General features: G+C 46.9%; 1 protein-coding gene across 1 annotated transcript in view; it reads left to right on the top strand.

Annotated features, from left to right (window-relative positions):
• Positions 1-5614: 5614 nt before the first annotated feature.
• Positions 5615-16945, top strand: part of LOC133133582 (roundabout homolog 1-like) — a 134982-nt gene continuing 123651 nt past the window's right edge. Inside the window, exon 1 of the mRNA XM_061249683.1 lies at positions 5615-5754. Coding sequence (XP_061105667.1) covers positions 5649-5754 — 106 coding nt within the window. The 5' untranslated portion in view covers positions 5615-5648. The remainder of the gene's footprint in view (positions 5755-16945) is intronic.

The following is a 16945-nucleotide window of genomic DNA, read 5'->3' as shown; positions in this document are numbered from 1 at the left end:
CTGTGGGATTGTGGGAGTTGTGGTTCCTACATCTGTATGCTCAAATTAGGTTTGTTTTTTAAATCCAATCTTTCTGGGTGACTGTCTTCTCAATAATTATGCCAGTGGCCCGATTAGATTTATATTTTTTAGAGGAGCTGCAGCTTTGATGGGCAGAAACTTTGATTTAACCCACAGGATTACTGGGGTAGCTGGAGGACTGGTGTAGCAGGACATAAAAGGTTCTAATATTTGACATAGCTGTTTGACCCAGGTTAGGGCAAATGCCACTGTGTAACAGTTGAACAGATGAATGTTCGTCTCTGCGCCAGATTTCTATGGTCTGGTTGAGCTGACAGACTGGCCCCCAGGTTGTGGTGTAGATCCCTGGAATAAGGCGTCTATGGTGATTCCTCCGAGCCGGATATGGAAAGCTGGAATGATGGATGTGTGTGGTCTCCGTGCCAGGAGGGACCTTGTCTCGTTACATAAGCCGAGTCTCATCGTCATTCCTGATTAATGAGGGGAACACCACACCACCTGGAGTCTCTCCACACCCACTCGTTTTATTCCTGTCTGTGGGAAAACACGGAGCGTTGGGAATTCCTGTGTCTATATTTAACCTTAACCCTTTCATTATTTTTTCACCCTGTAAGGTGCGAGATCACAAATTGGTGATTAGAGTGTTCTTAACTGAACGTTCTAATGCTGATGTCACAATCACGACTGGTGGCTGGACCCGGTGGAGTTCTAGAACCCTGACTTGAGAGTTTTCAGCGGGGAAAAAACAAAAACATTCCAAAAAACCTGTACTCTTCTCAGGGTTAAGGATAATCTCGGAATAGTGCAGTCAGGAATGCATCGCCTTCTGGGAAAGCAATGCCCTGTCTTGATTCTGAATATACTGTATGTGTCATATTAGAATGATTCAGTTATTGCCATTGTGTAATATAATGCATTTTCTGTTCAGAATTATTGCTCCATAAATGTGCTGGGCTGGTTATATGAACCTGGTGATAATTGTGATATAAGACTCATTTAAAACTTGACACATTCTTGGCTGCGGTTCATCTATCACACATCTCTATAACGCCTGCCATTTGTTCCGTGTGAGGGAGAGGGGGATAAATTAGAGATAAAAGAGAGAGAGACAGAGAGAGAGAGAGAAAGAGAGACAGGGAGGGAGAGAGACAGAGACAGAGAGAGAGAGCGGGACTGGATGTGCCTTGTAGTGCTGCAATTGATGACTGGAGCCAAGGCACCGTCCTCATCCTGAAAAGGATCACTAAAGCAGAACTTAACCCTTTGGGGTGTTTTTCTCAACATTCTTAGTTTTCTAGAACACACCGTAATGTCATGAGAATGTCCTTGTCTGAACATTCTAATGCTGATGTCACAATCGCTGCCGGTGAATGGAAAGCGGTGGAGGTCTAGAACACTGACTTAGAAAACATTCCAAAAGGTACTCTTCAAAGGGCTCGTGTCAGACACAGTGCACAGGCCTGCAGGGTTTACAAATGCCAGAAGAGAATGTTTTTCATGCTGTAACAGAACGATCAATGATGAGAAATCTGAGGTCATTCTCTCATATGTATATGTATATGTAGTACGCCAACTTCTACCGCATCAGAAATACCCCAATTATACTGCCACTGCATCTTGAAAGTAAGAATGCATGCAGAGTGAAATATGATTGAAAAGCAAGTTTACATCACGCATTCAGGAATACATGAATAGCATTAGGTGTTTAACTGCATATGAAATGTTCTCACGTCCGCGGTGCCTGCAGCATGATGAGGCCATGCCTCCAGTTGTTGCTCGACTCCAGGGATCAGAAGCTCACGGCCGCCAGGGGCTGAGCCCGGCTGCCTGTCCTCCCCCATCACCTGGGCGTCAGGTGTGAACGCAGGCTGGCCAATCGGCAGCACTAATCACCCGGGGGAAAATAAATCCAGGGCTGGATTTGGATTCAGGACGCAGAGTTGATATTACTCTTCACCCTGGAGAGACACAGCGCCCCCTGCAGTCCGGAGATCAGCAGGCTCTGCTCATTTTCACTGTCTCACTGCTCTTAATCCATCAATTTATCCCAGTCCTGGAGGGCCGGTGTGTATGCAGGATTATAGCAGGGATGGGTAACTCCAGTCCTGGAGGGCCGGTGTGTATGCAGGATTATAGCAGGGATGGGTAACTCCAGTCCTGGAGGGCTGGTGTGTGTGCAGGATTAACTCCAGTCCTGGAGGGCTGGTGTGTATGCCGGATTATAGCATATATCCAGAAGCATATATGGCCCACCTTGCCCATTCCTGATTTTGCCACTTAATCACCCAGGTAACTCACTTCATCTGTCTTATTGGGTCTGAATTGGCTGCTGATTTCTCAGTGTGAATAAAACCCTGGGGACCTTCGGTTGCTAAATGAAGAAGAGCCGCAGTTTGCTGATCCCTGCTGAAGATCAGAGGTATCAAACTCAAGTCTGTTAGTTACGTGATTAAATTACAAATCCCCAAAACTAGTGAATGTTAGTTTCTTAGTTAGACGAACATATTGGTGTGTTAATATAGTTAGTACAAATTCCATGTTAGTTGCGATTAGTATATTAGTGCTATAATCTGCAAACATGAAATGGAGAAAAAGCAGGAAGTAAGAACAGCGAGACAGAAGGAATCGTGGGAAACCGGAAAATTCCGAAACCACCCGAATAGTGGGGCACGCAGACAGGAAAGTAACTCGGGATCAGAAACATTCAGACACAGACATCACAGGGGAGTGCCTCGGGATCAGAAACATTCAGACACAGACATCACAGGGGAGTGACTCGGGATCAGAAACATTCAGACACAGACATCACAGGGGAGTGACTCGGGATCAGAAACATTCAGACACAGACATCACAGGGGAGTGACTCGGGATCAGAAACATTCAGACACAGACATCACAGGGGAAGACGAGTGCAAAGACTAATGAATGTAAACAGAACACCAGACATGAATATGAAAAATAATACATTTCCAAAAATACCAAATAAACTAACAGACAGAAATCAAGATCATAACACGTCTCTCCAGGGGAATGCAAAGAGTACGGAGCTGCCCGCTTATTCGTTGTTTAGCATAATATTTGACTGAGTTTTCAACCATTTTAGAATATCATTCATGGCCTGTCACCCAGTGAAAAGAAAATCAGTTTGCTGGGGTAGGAAAATATTCCTTGGAGTCCACTCCGACTATACGACTGAAGACTACACGTGTGCACGCGTTGAGTAAAAGAGGTTCAGTTACTGAACACTACACGTGTGCACGCGTTGAGTAAAAGAGGTTTAGTTACTGAACACTACACGTGTGCACGTGTTGAGTAAAAGAGGTTCAGTTACTGAACACTACACGTGTGCACGTGTTGAGTAAAAGAGATTTAGTTACTGAACACTACACGTGTGCACGCGTTGAGTAAAACAGGTTCAGTTACTAACATTAAGCTTCTTTCCGTTTTCATCCTGTCATTTTGTGTTTTTCTAAAATACAGCTTTATGCCAGTGTTAGTGTGCTAATGTTGTTTGGGCTGCTGCATATGGTTCTGTGATGAACGTGGAACCCGTCCCTGCATTCTGGAGCTGTTCTGGTGTGGAGCAGGTGTGGTAGCAGCGTATGCTGAGGGTGTTGGGTGGAGGTGGTTCTTTGTGTGAAGTTTGGCAGAGGGACAGAATGACACCTAACTGTGCCAGGGATTTTACTCTCTATGAAACCGGGGCGCCAATTAATGTAGTGTAGCAGTATAACTGCAAAAAATTAATCAGTCTCATAAAATTACTGTTATCAAATATCTAACCACAAATATAGTATTTTAATGAATAATTAAAATAACCAATATCAGTGATTAAACATACCGATAACCTGAAGGTTGGAAGTTCTTTGAAAGACTGCTTTAACTCAGCTCTCATGTCTATGTGACGCCAAAACAGACACCGAGTTTAATAAAATCTATTTATTAAGCAAACGTACAAACACAGAACAGATGAACTAACGGGAAGTTAGTAGAGTAAGTTAGTAGGGTGTGTGTGTGTGTGTGTGTGTCTGTGTGTGTGTGTGTGTGTCTGTGTGTGTGTGTGTGTGTGTGTGTGTGAGTGTGTGTGTGTCTGTGTGTGTGTGTGTGTGTGAGTGTGTGTGTGTCTGTGTGTGTGTGTGAGTGTGTGTGTGTCTGTGTGTGTGTGTCTGTGTGTGTGTGTGTGTGTGTGGAGACACGCAAGCGTGCGTGTCCCTTGAACAAAGGAAAGGTAAAAGTGGGCGTTGTTAGTGTTAGTGTTAGCTGTGAGAAGAGACGACTTGCGTAGTTTACTCTATATATGCGCGAAAGACGGCGAATCAATTCACGCACATATACATATCACAGAATACATTGAAATGATAAGACAAAGATTCACAATATCAGCTAAGACTAAACTAAACACTGCCTATGCCTGAATGTTTGTTGTGTCTCACTGAGTCCAAGCGCATTTCTGGATCCAAAAGACGTGCTGTCCTGGTAGGAGCCGCGATGGTGCTGTGAATGCTGTCCTGGAGAGATGCGCAAAACTGGGGAGTTCTTTTTCCGTGTGTAAAAGTTTGTTGCTGTGGTTTGCAGTGGTAAACTGATGTAGCGTTCCGCATACACCAGCTTCCACTCGCTATGGGCCACTAAGTTACCGCGAGGTAACTAGGTGTGTCCGTAGGCCTGGTAGTGCGCTGTGCAGCATTCAGCCTCTGTCCGAGTCTCGGAGCAGATGAGCTGAAGAGAATGGCCACAGAGGGAGCGTCGAAGAAGAAATGGGAAGAAGGGGGAGAATCCCGAGAACATCCTTGCTCTTATACGGGGAAAGTTTATTGCTCCCGCCATTACGGGATTGGCTGAACCGAGCTAGACGTCATGCGGGGTGGACGTCGCGGAATTGCCCTGTGGGATTGTGGGAAATGTGGTCCCTACACTACTCACAGAAGAGGGAGTGGTTGGGAAAGAGGTGTGTAGGTATAAAGGAGTTATAAAGGGGTTTAAATAGACAGGAGAGGCCGTCTGAAAGAGAAAAAGAGAGCGAGGCAGAGAGTGATAGAGTGGAGAGAGAGAGGAGAGAAAGAAGAGAAACGAGTGGCAGCAGAGAAAGAGAGGAGTGAGACAGAGAGGGAGAGAGAGAGGGACTGAGAGAGGGAGAGAGAGAGGGACAGAGAGAGGGAGAGGCAGAGAGGGAGAGGAGGACAGAGAGCCTGAGGCAGTGCATGCTGGTCACTGGGCTGTAATTAAAGTGATGTAGGGGCGAACAGGTTGTTCCACAGATGGCTGGTCTGGTGGCTCTGGGCCCACAGACAGACACTCCCCCTGCAGGGGGCGCTGTGCTCTGTGCTCCAGCCTATAACCCTCCCGTATGGAGCTGGAGAATTCAGCCTTACAGTGACTGAGGGGGCTCTGCAGTATGTGTGTGTGTGTGCTTGTGCTTGTGCATATATTGATAAGAACGCAAATGCCAGCTGATACCTATTGTTTGTTTACTGATATGGAATATTTCACGGTGGTTCATTTTATGAGTGAGGTTGACATGTTGCTGAGCAGAGCGAGACCTAGGTCTGTGGCTGATGTGTGGGTCTGTCTGTCTGTCCGTCTGTCTCAGACTGAGCAGGATCTGAGATGCCAGGACGGTGATAGCCATGCGGGTCACGTGGTCGGATGTCACCCCCTTCTTCATCTTCGTCATCATCCTCGCCCGTCATGGACTGGTCCGGTCCGAGCTGCAGGAAGAACCCCTCTCTCAGGGTAAGAGCAGACCGCCCCCTCGATACGGTGCTAGATACTGTCTTGCATTTCAGTAAACAATGCATTATCTGTAGTGGTAGTGGTCTCATAATTGTGTTGTGTTATGTTATAGGGGGTAGTCTGTTGCCTGGTGGCTAAGGAACATGACAGGGACCCGGAAGGTCGGTGGTTCAAGCCCTGGTGTTGCCACAATAAGATCAGCACAGCTGTTGGGCCCTTGAGCAAGGCCCCTAACCCCACATTGTTCCAGGGGGGGGATTGTCCCCTGCTTAGTCTAATCAACTGTATGTCCCTTTGGATAAAAGCATCAGCTAAATAACACATGTATTTATTATTACTATTAATTCATTAATTAAAATGAAAATGGGAACTGTGTTGTTCAGCACCGTAGACTTTAGGAGCTCAGGGGGATGAGTCTGTGATGAACACGTGAGAGGTGTAGCTCAACATTTAGTTTCACGTGTTCACACATTCACAAACTCACACATCTCTGTCTGGAGTGAGTGGAACACCGTCTCTCTGCAGCGTATCAGCGTCTCAGGACCAACGAGAGAGAGGGAGGGATAGAGGGAGAGACAGATAAGAGTGAGAGAGTGAGAGAGAGAAGAAGGAGAAATTATACTAACCACCACCACAGCTATCTCTCTCTCTCTCTCTCTCTTTCTCTCTCTCTCTCTCTCTCTCTTGGTGTCCGATCAATGTCCATTCAGTAAATCTGGGAAACAAATTGGCATGCAGTTCATGAGGAACTGACTGAATTAAAATGCCCCCACCTTGACAAAGATGAATGTGGCATTTCAAAACGGACGTGTAAGATTGGTGATTTATGGGAAATGGATTCACCTTTTCATAATCCGATTGCTATAATACAATAATGCCCTTGAACATCACCCCAACACCCCTCTACTGCATGTCTGTATTCATATATGTTCTGTTTTTGACAGGGGTCTCATAAATGTATAAAAACGCTCTCTCACGCTCTCACTCACACACATACACACACACACACTCTCACGCTCTCACTCACACACACACACACGCACACACACGCACACACACACTCACACACGCACACACACACACACACGCACACACACACTCACACACACACACACACACGCACACACACTCACACACACACACACACACTCACACACACACACACACACACACACGCACACACACTCACACACACACACACACACACACACACACTCACACACACACACACACACACACACAGGCTTTGCTCCAGATGTCTCCAGTCGACTTGCAGCCTGTGTAGAGGGAGAGAAAAACACTCTTTTCATGGGTGCTGGAGTTATAGGGGAAACCCCACACACTCAGTTGTTTGACTATATTGCACACGATGGGCTCATTCCAGTCGCTTATTTTCCCCCGTTTTTCCTTTTCTGGCTCCTGACCTGGAAATCGATCGAGGTTTGCCACCTTCCAGGACATTTCCGCCCGTTAATTGTTCCTTCTGGGAGCTGGAAGTAGAAGGAACTCCCAGTCCTGCCTTTGAGGAAGGAGACGTGAGCACATCCTCTGCAGAAGTGTTTTTTTTGAGGTATAAATGATCAACCTGTGGATCCACCTCTGAACATCTGCCACGCATCTGCCACGTCTGTAACTGACGTGGCTTTGAAGGAGCAAGGAGTTTTATTATCATTCTATTTGCCTAAATCACGTTTTCTCCATCTCCTCATCTTTACTTCTTTCCCTCGCCTCTCCTGATGGGTGGAGTTCACAGTAGAAAACGGAGCACGGAAAATGAAAAAGAGGGTAAAAATACGCGAATGGAAGGAGCCCGGTGTTTCACCCCGCAGTGTTCATCAGCTCAGGTGTGGATGGACCAATGAGCTCTTCAGGTCCTCTGTTCGGCCGTGTGGTAATGACATCACTTCCTGTGATAGGGTGTCCCCGGTTCCCTTCGGGTGTCGTGTGCTTCCCCTCCGTGTGCCCTGGTGCATCGTGGGTATCTTGACCTCCTGCGCATTCCCATCGAGCTGAGGAGAGAGCCGGGTCTAATTAGTGCCGTCAAGGACCCCTCGTTAGCACCAGAGCGGTTAATTAGGCACTTTGTCCAGGGGGAGCGGCGGTGTATCGTACAGAGGTCACCGGCACGGGTCTGCTGAATCATGCACTGGGGATGTCTGTCTGTCTACTTCCTGCTGAGGGCATGTTACCATGGCTGATGTTGAGACCCACATTCCTGTGCTCCCTGGTCTTCATTTGCAGCTCTTCAACATTTAGGACTGAATTCAGTCCATTTGTCTTTGTTTATGGCGGCACGGATGGTGCAGTGGGCAGCACTGCCGCCTCACAGCAAGGAGGTCCTGGGTTCGAATCCCCGTCGGCCGGGGCCTCTGTGTGTTGAGTTTGCATGTTCTCCCCGTGTCTGCGTGGGTTTCCTCCCACAGTCCAAAGACATGCACGTTAGGCTGATTGGAGAGTCTAAATTGCCTGTAGGTATGAATGTGTGAGTGAATGGTGTGTGTGCCCTGCGATGGACTGGCGACCTATCCAGGGTATATTCCTGCCTTTCGCCCAATGTATGCTGGGATAGGCTCCAGCCCCCCTGCGACCTTTTTCAGAATAAGCGGGTTAAGATAATGGATGGATGGATGGATGAATGTCTTTATTTACACCTTGAAGTTGGAATGTTTCTTTCAACATTCTAAGTGAGTGTTCTAGAACCCGTTGCTTTCAATTACTGCTAGTGATTGTGACATCGGCACTAGAATGTCCCTGCAAGAACATTCTAATCATGTATTTGTGGTGTTAAACTTTACAGGGTTACGTTACAGAAATAAATGCATCCAAAACATTTTGTCTTCGCACAGTTTGGCCAAAGTTAATTTTTGTTGTTGTTCATTTTGATGATTGCTAAACTCTCCTAACAAAAAAGTCAAAAAACCTCCCAATTAAGTTTAATTAAGAGTCGAAATTAAGAACAGATGTTGCTTGAATCTGAATATGAATTGCACAGATGTCCCCTGGCATTTCTGAAGAAAAACTTTGTTATTTTCATCCACTGAATTTTCTCTATAAAATGTTTATCTAATCTCCAGTTATACATACTTTAAGGCAGCCTTATCTCCCCAAAACACCTTTCAGTCCCAATTTTGCACATTTTGTTTTTTTATGAATTTGAAAGTTCAGTACTGTACTGTCAATCTTAACTGAACCAACAAATAATGTTCAAATTCACAACTGTATGTTTATGACTAATCCTTAACGCCATTCTGGGAAATGGAAAAAGAAGATAGTTTTATTTTTGGAGGAGAGGATGTTTTGAGAGACTGATTGGAAGCTTCCTCCAGACCTGTGTGTGCAGGTGACCACACTCTTCCTCTGTCCGTGTGAGTTTGTGAGTGTGAGTGTGAGTGTGAGTGAGTGTGTGTGTGTGTGTGTGAGTGTGCAGGTGACCACACTCTTCCTCTGTCTGAGTGTGTGTGTGTGTGTGTGTGAGTGAGTGTGAGTGTGAATGTGACTGTGTGTGCGTGAGTGAGTGTGTGAGTGTTTGAGTGTGAGTGTGAGTGTGCAGGTGACCACACTCTTCCTCTGTCTGAGTGTGTGTGTGTGTGTGAGTGTGAGTGTGAGCGTGAGTGAGTGTGTGTGTGTGTGAGTGTGCAGGTGACCACACTCTTCCTCTGTCTGAGTGTGTGTGTGTGTGTGAGTGAGTGTGAGTGTGAATGTGACTGTGTGTGCGTGAGTGAGTGTGTGAGCGTGTGAGTGTGAGTGTGAGTGTGCAGGTGACCACACTCTTCCTCTGTCTGAGTGTGTGTGTGTGTGTGAGTGTGAGTGTGAGCGTGAGTGAGTGTGTGTGTGTGTGAGTGTGCAGGTGACCACACTCTTCCTCTGTCTGAGTGTGTGTGTGTGTGTGAGTGAGTGTGAGTGTGAATGTGACTGTGTGTGCGTGAGTGAGTGTGTGAGCGTGTGAGTGTGAGTGTGAGTGTGCAGGTGACCACACTCTTCCTCTGTCTGTGTGTGCGTGAGTGAGTGTGTGAGTGTGAGTGTGAGTGTGTGTGAGTGTGTGTGTGAGTGTGTGAGTGTGAGTGTGTGAGTGAGTGTGTGAGTGTGTGAGTGTGTGAGTGTGTGTGTGAGTGTGTGAGTGTGTGAGTGTGAGTGTGTGAGTGAGTGTGTGAGTGTGTGAGTGTGACCACACTCTTCCTCTGTCCAAACCTCTTCAGACAATGCTAAAGGCTTTCTTCACGGTCAAAGCTCAGATTCCTTGCGGATACTCCGCTCCTCATTCACAGCGTAGAGAACGCGTTGAGCCTGGTGAAGCCAGGACACAGCGGTCTCTCAGAGGGCTGTGTGTACGCAGGTTTTCATTTAGACCCCACAAATAACACATTTCACTTTATTCGCTATTAAGAGCACACGGCCAGCTGAAGGACCCCGAGGACAGGCGTCCTCCCCGTGCCTGACTGTAATTCCTCACAGCCCCCCACCGCGGAAGAACACACTCCCACCCCGTCGTCCTGGCGAAACGGGGGAGGCTGCGGCGGCATTCCACACTGCTCATCCAGTCTGTTCTGATCATTCAGTTTTGTAGCAACAAAGTAGGTTGAGTATTTATGTGTGTGTGTGTGTGTGTGTGTGTGCGCGCGCACATGTGTGTGTGTGTGTGTCTGTATTTGTGTGCACGCATGAGTGTGTGTGTGTGTGTGTGTGCATGCATGAGTGAGTTTGTGTGTGTGTGCACGCACGCATGTGTGTGTGTGAGTGTGTGTGTGTGTGTGCACACGTGTTGTAACCTGGATGTATTGTATTGGTTGTATTGTATTGGATGTGAGTCTGCTTTCAGATGGCAGAGCATGAGGGATGAATCATTTCTTCCTTCTGAGTACTTACTGAACCCAATTACTAATAGGCTGCATATCATGATATATATACACAGATGTTCTCTCTAATAATCTTCATATTGAAAGCAGAACCTCACTTCAGCCACTGAGTGTGTGTTTGTGTGTGTGTGTGTGTGCATGTGTGCATGTGTGCATGCTATAGCCTCAGATTTTTGGTTATTGTTCTTTATTACCATTTCATTTTATATGTAACGCCCAATCTCATCCCATCCCACCCCATCCCATCTCATCTCATCCTGTTATTATTGAAGGTCCAGGCATCCAGCTGATTGCATAATTACTGTTGATTTAGATGTTCTGGCTGACTCTTATTTTACAGTCTATGTAAACAATTGGTTTGATTGCTTTGGCAATACTGATGTGTGGTCCTGCTTATAAAGGTAATTTAAGGGAGAGAAAGAGAGAGAGAGAGGGAGAGGGAGAGAGAAAGACTGAGAAACTGAGAGAGAAAGATGGGATGAGAGAACGATGCCTGAAAGAGATGAACACTGAGAGAGAACTAAAAAGATATGACAGAGAGAAAGATAAGACAGAAAGATAAGACGGAAAGATGAGATCAACAGCTGATGAAATCCAAAAAAATACGGAGTTCTGACATCACACATCATCATAGAGATCTGAGACGCCATTCCCAACACACGCACACACACAGACACACACACATACACACACAATCAGGCACACACACACACACACACACACACACACACACACACACACACACACACACACACACACACACACACACACACACACACACACACACACACACACACACACACACACACACACACACACACACACACACACACACACACACCACATGGCGACATGGCTCAGGCAGTAAGAGCAGTCATCTGGCAGTCGGAGGGTTGCTGGTTCGATCCCCCGCCCGGGCTGTGTCGAAATATCCCTGAGCAAGACACCTAACCCCCAAATGCTCCTTTGGCTAGTCGGCGCCTTGCATGGCATCCAATTGCCGTTAGTGTGTGTATGAATGAGAAGCATCAATTGTACAGCGCTTTGAATAAAGGCACTATATGAATGGCAACCATTTACCATTAATAATATAATGATGTTGAGCATATTGATCGTTGATATTGGCGTAATTAATTGTGATTCTTATGGTGAATATTAATATTGATATCTCATTCTTCTGCCCTGTTGGTTTGACTGAGCCGCAGTGTGCAGCTGGGATAGGTCTGCATGGGGGGGGGGGGCATGGTGGGGGTGGGGCACGTGTGTACATTCATCACCGTGGTGATGCGTGTGCTGAATGCCAGCCAGACGCATCAAAGAGACAGAGAGAGGGAGGAAAAGAGAGTGAGTGTGACAGAGAGGAAGAGAGAGTGAGTGAAAGAGTGAGGGAGTGTGAAAAAGATGGAGAGAGTGAGGGAGTGTGAAAGAGAGATGGAGAGTGAGTGTGAAAGAGGGAGGGAGAGAGTGAATGAGTGTGAAAGAGAGATGGAGAGAGTGAGTTTGAAAGAGAGAGAGGGAGAGAGTGAGTAAGTGAAAGAGAGAGAGGGAGAGAGTGAATGAGTGTGAAAGAGAGATGGAGAGAGTGAGTGTGAAAGAGAGAGCGAGGGAGAGAGATGGAGAGAGTGAGTGTGAAAGAGAGGGGGAGAGAGTGAGTGTGAAAGAGGGAGAGGAAGAGAGTGAGTGTGAAAGAGGGAGTGAGTGAGTGTGAAAGAGAGAGGGAGAGAGTGAATGAGTGTGAAAGAGAGATGGAGAGAGAGTGAGTGTGAGAGAGATGGAGAGAGTGAGTGTGAAAGAGAGGGAGAGGGAGAGAGAGTGAGTGTGAAAGATAGAGGGAGAGGGAGAGGGAGAAAGGACGCCAGCTCTTAAACACTGTGTGGCCACAGCCCTGTGCATATGGTCTCTAATGCAGCTCCACTTCTGGCAGCCTGTGAGTCACCTGGGGAACAAAGCTCGGAGAGATCTGTGAAGTTTGTTTATATTTCCACAGATCATTCTGAACCCGGGACTTTGAGGCTGTTTTGGAAAGTTTGCTGCATAATTTACACTCTCGTAAAAACAACGCTTCCAAAAGGAACCCTGTGATTCTACTGAAGGATCAAGGGCTCTTTCTCGGGTAAAACGGTTCTCTGTCCGGGAGCTTTCACACTGCACACCTATGATAGCGGGATCCATAAAGAGCGGAGAATGCTTCCTCTCATCGCTCACGAGAGTGATGTGATTGTTATGATGCTTTGCAGCATTAGTGTGCCGATGTAGCAGCTGTTTTAATGCCTAATCGAGTTACGTAGGTGTTATGATGTAAAGTGAAATCGAAGGCTTTCATTTCTAAAAATGCATTTTGCAATATGAAGTTTTCGAATGCGGTCCACAAATTGCACGTCTGCCGGCTCAACGGAAAAGCCGAATCCAGGGTGATTTAAATAGCTCGCGGGTTACTAAGGAGGGAATTGACGGAGGCTGCTGATCGACTTATTGTTTTTCCTCTTTTGTTACGGAACGCGCAGGCCCTCAGAAGCATACGGCGGCGTTGTGATTTTGGAATCGCTGTACAGGCTGCCAACGTTCTCACAACATTCCTGAAGTGTTGCGGCGATGTTGTAACATTGACCAAACATTTCGGTAACGTTGTCGGGACATTTTCTGTTCGCTGAGTGATGACAGTTTTTTTCCCCCTGAGATCTGAGATGGCCACATTTGGATTCAGTGCGCCCCCCCCCCCCCCCCCACAGACAAACGCGTGTTAATTGGACGATGCAATTGTTCTACACCGTGTTCGATGTTTCTCATATTCCACTTTCAAGGCAAAGTGCAATTAGTTTCACTAACAAGCTGAAGAAACGAGCGCGTGGGGCGCGGGCTTAGTCTGGTGAAAGCGAGTGACTGAAACCGGCCAATCACGTCGGTCCCAGCACGGATTCCGCAGACGTGTGAAACGTTTCTGATTGCTTTTCTTGTTAGTCGGGTCGGTGTGGTGCAGTCGTTTTGATCAGCGTGGTCCGCCCTCGGTATTAGGCTGCTTTCTCAGTGGGAATAATTATCGCGAACGGGGACTCAAAACTAGGTATTAAAATGTCTCATCGAGAGAGTTGAGGAGATAGTGCGAACCGACGAACTCGCCCATCAGAGCAGCGCGCGCACCTCTCCTTATAACGAGAAGAGCCCGAAGCTTTCGAAGACCTGGCCGCCACTTCCGGCGAGTCTCCACCTTATAGCTTCGACGCGGTGGAGGGAGGGAGAGTGGAGCGGCGGCCAACTGACAAAAGTGCCTGCGGGTAGTCGCCTTTCAAATTCAGCCGTGATAGATGGCTGAGGCGCCTCCGAGTGATTTGTAAACTGTTATCAGTGTTAATGTGCGGGGACGGTTTCAAAGAAGCTATGCATTTTTGTTTCTGATTGCGCGGCAAAAAGAGACCGCTTTTATATGTGTGGTTACGGGAGAAATTCAAATACCATCCCTTTTGTGTTTGAGCGTAATCACGGCCGTTTTTGTGCAATTGAAGAGAAACGCATTTTTAATAGTACTTTTTTTTTCTCTCTAGATGTTTTTCTGAGGTTTTGAAAATCGATTCATTTGTACATTTCTCGCCCCGCGGGGCTACTCTGAAGCATTAACTTGGCAACTGTTTCTGTGAAGGGGAATTGTTTGACGGCATTGAGTAACTAAAACGGATGAGGCGACTCGGCTAGCGGACTGCATCCGTCCTATAGTTTAGAATTACGTCTCTTTTCTTCGCCTACTGGACCGTTACTCAGTGTCTTCAGTAAAAGGAGTCCGTTAATATGTCATCTGGCTGAATTAGATTCGCCCTTGAGCAACCGCATGGCTCAATATAAAGATGTTGGCTGTCTCTGAAAAAGATGGATTCTCGTAATTGTAGCCTACACATAAAGAGACAGGTGGCCGACAGGTATTGAATTCCGAGATCATACCAAAATACAAATGTAGGCTACTCGTGATTCCTACCAATTATCGAAAAGGGCAACATAGCGTATCTCTCGAGTAATGACGTTCCGGTTGCTCGGCGTGGGATACGACCACGGTTTCACCCTTCCCGGGGAAGCGGAAACCGTAAAGCCGAGGAGACGGATTACGCCACGGAGCTCTCTTTGGTGCTGAAATGCAGTGAGGTCATCCCGGCCTCGTTATTACGTCTCAATTTCTCAGTCTCCGTCGATCTGACGCCTGTGCGCGCACGCGTCACATTCAGAGCGCAGATGTGCGCATGTGTCCGCGCTCCTGGGCGAGTGCGCGCCCCTCCCTGTCCGCCCGTCTTCGGGCTGTTGACAGCATGTCTGAGTGACGGAAAGTAGATGTAGGCCTGAGGCGTTCTTCACGTAAAATGGCCTTCAAGTGGAGATATACAGTCTGTGAGCACTTTATTAGGTATACCTGTGCACCAACTTCTTAATGCAAATATTTAATCAGCCAGTCATGTGGCGGCAACAAGCACGCAGTCGTGATCAAGCGGTTCAGCTGTTTTTCAGACCAAATGTCAGAATGGGGAAGTCATCTGATCAAAGTGACTGTGGAATGATTGTTGGTGCCAGACAGGGTGGTTTGAGTATCTCAGAAACTGCTGATCTCCTGGGATTCTCACGGATGACAGTCTCCAGAGTTTGCAGTGAATGGTGCAACAAACAAAAAAACATCCAGTGAGCAGCAGTTCTGCAGACAGAAACGCCTTGTTAATGAGAGAGGTCAGAGGAGAAGGGCCAGACTGGTCAAAGCTGACAGGAAGGTGTAGTGCCTGTAGTGGTTAAGGTACATGACTGGGATTGGTGGTTCAATCCCTGGCGTAGCCACCATAAGATCCCATATGGCTGTTGAGAGAGGCCCTTAACCCCTCATTGCTCCAGGGGGATTGTCTCCCGTTTAGTCTAATCAACTGCAAGTCGCGATAAAAGCATCAGCTAAATAACAGGTAATTTAAGTGAAGAATTACCACAGTGGTATGCAGAAGAACATCTCTGAACACGCAACGCATCATAACTTTTAAGTGGATAGGCCAGGGCAGCAGAAGACTTAATTGGTCAAAAAAAATAAGACTAATAAATACCTAATATTGTGCTCATTGAGTGTACATCTCCAAGGCTGAGCGTAAGGCCTACTTAAAAACCATAACTGCACAACTTATACAGACACCGGCTCAAATCCCGTTTTATTCTCCATCTCTTTGTGAAAGTGCCCATGTCCTCTCTCTGCAGTAAATATTGTTTCTGAAAAGAAGCTGTGGATTGATGTTCTTCGTCTGGTGATATGATGGAGAAGGAGAGAGACGGAGGGAGAGAAAGCGTTCATATCTGCAGCACAGTGAGAATATTTGCACTGGTGTCATGTCTGTGGACACCTGAGTGTAATTATTGGTGTTTGTTTACGATCTGGGAGAAACACTGAGGGAGCTTTTTGTTCTTCATGTTTTACTGATGTTTTTGAAAATCGATTCATTTGTACATTTCTTGCCCTACAGGGCTGAGTAGAGGAATTTATTTGAAGCAAGGCTTTTTATGTGTGTGTGTGTGTGTGTGTGTGTGTGTGTGTGTGTGTGTGTGTGTGTGTGTGTGATTTCTCTTAAGCACTGAGGTGTGAGGAGGAGGGAGGGCAGTGAACAGAGTAACTAAAACAAATGAGGCGGCTTTACACACACACACACACACTCTCTATCACAAGCACACACTCACATACACACACACACTCTCTTTCCCACACACACACACACACACACACACACACACACACACACACACACACACTCTCTTTCACAAGCACACACACACTCTCTATCACAAGCACACACACACACACACTCTCTTTCACACACACACACACACTCTCTATCACAAGCACACACACACACACTCTCTATCACAAGCACACACACACACACACACTCTCTTTCACACACACACACACACTCTCGCACACACGTCGTCTCTCTCTAACAAACACATGCATACACACACATACACATGTACATGGGCACACACACATACACACACACACACACCCTCTCACACACGCATATGCTCACACACATACACACGTACAGGCACACACACACCCTGTCTCTCACACACTCATATGTACACACACACACACACACCCTCTCTCTCTCTCTCTCACACACACACACACACACACACACACACCCTCTCTCACACACACATACACACACACATACACACGTACATGGGCACATGCACACACATACACACACACGGACACACACACACACACACACCCTCTCACACACGCATATGCTGACACACATACACACGCACACACACACCCTGTCTCTCACACACGCACCCTCTCTCTCTCACACACACACACACCCTCT

Source organism: Conger conger, chromosome 7 (assembly GCF_963514075.1).
Source record: "Conger conger chromosome 7, fConCon1.1, whole genome shotgun sequence".
Classification (NCBI taxonomy): Eukaryota; Metazoa; Chordata; class Actinopteri; order Anguilliformes; family Congridae; genus Conger; species Conger conger.
The sequence above is the reverse complement of the archived record's forward strand: the minus strand, read 5'-3'. Positions and strand labels throughout refer to the sequence as shown.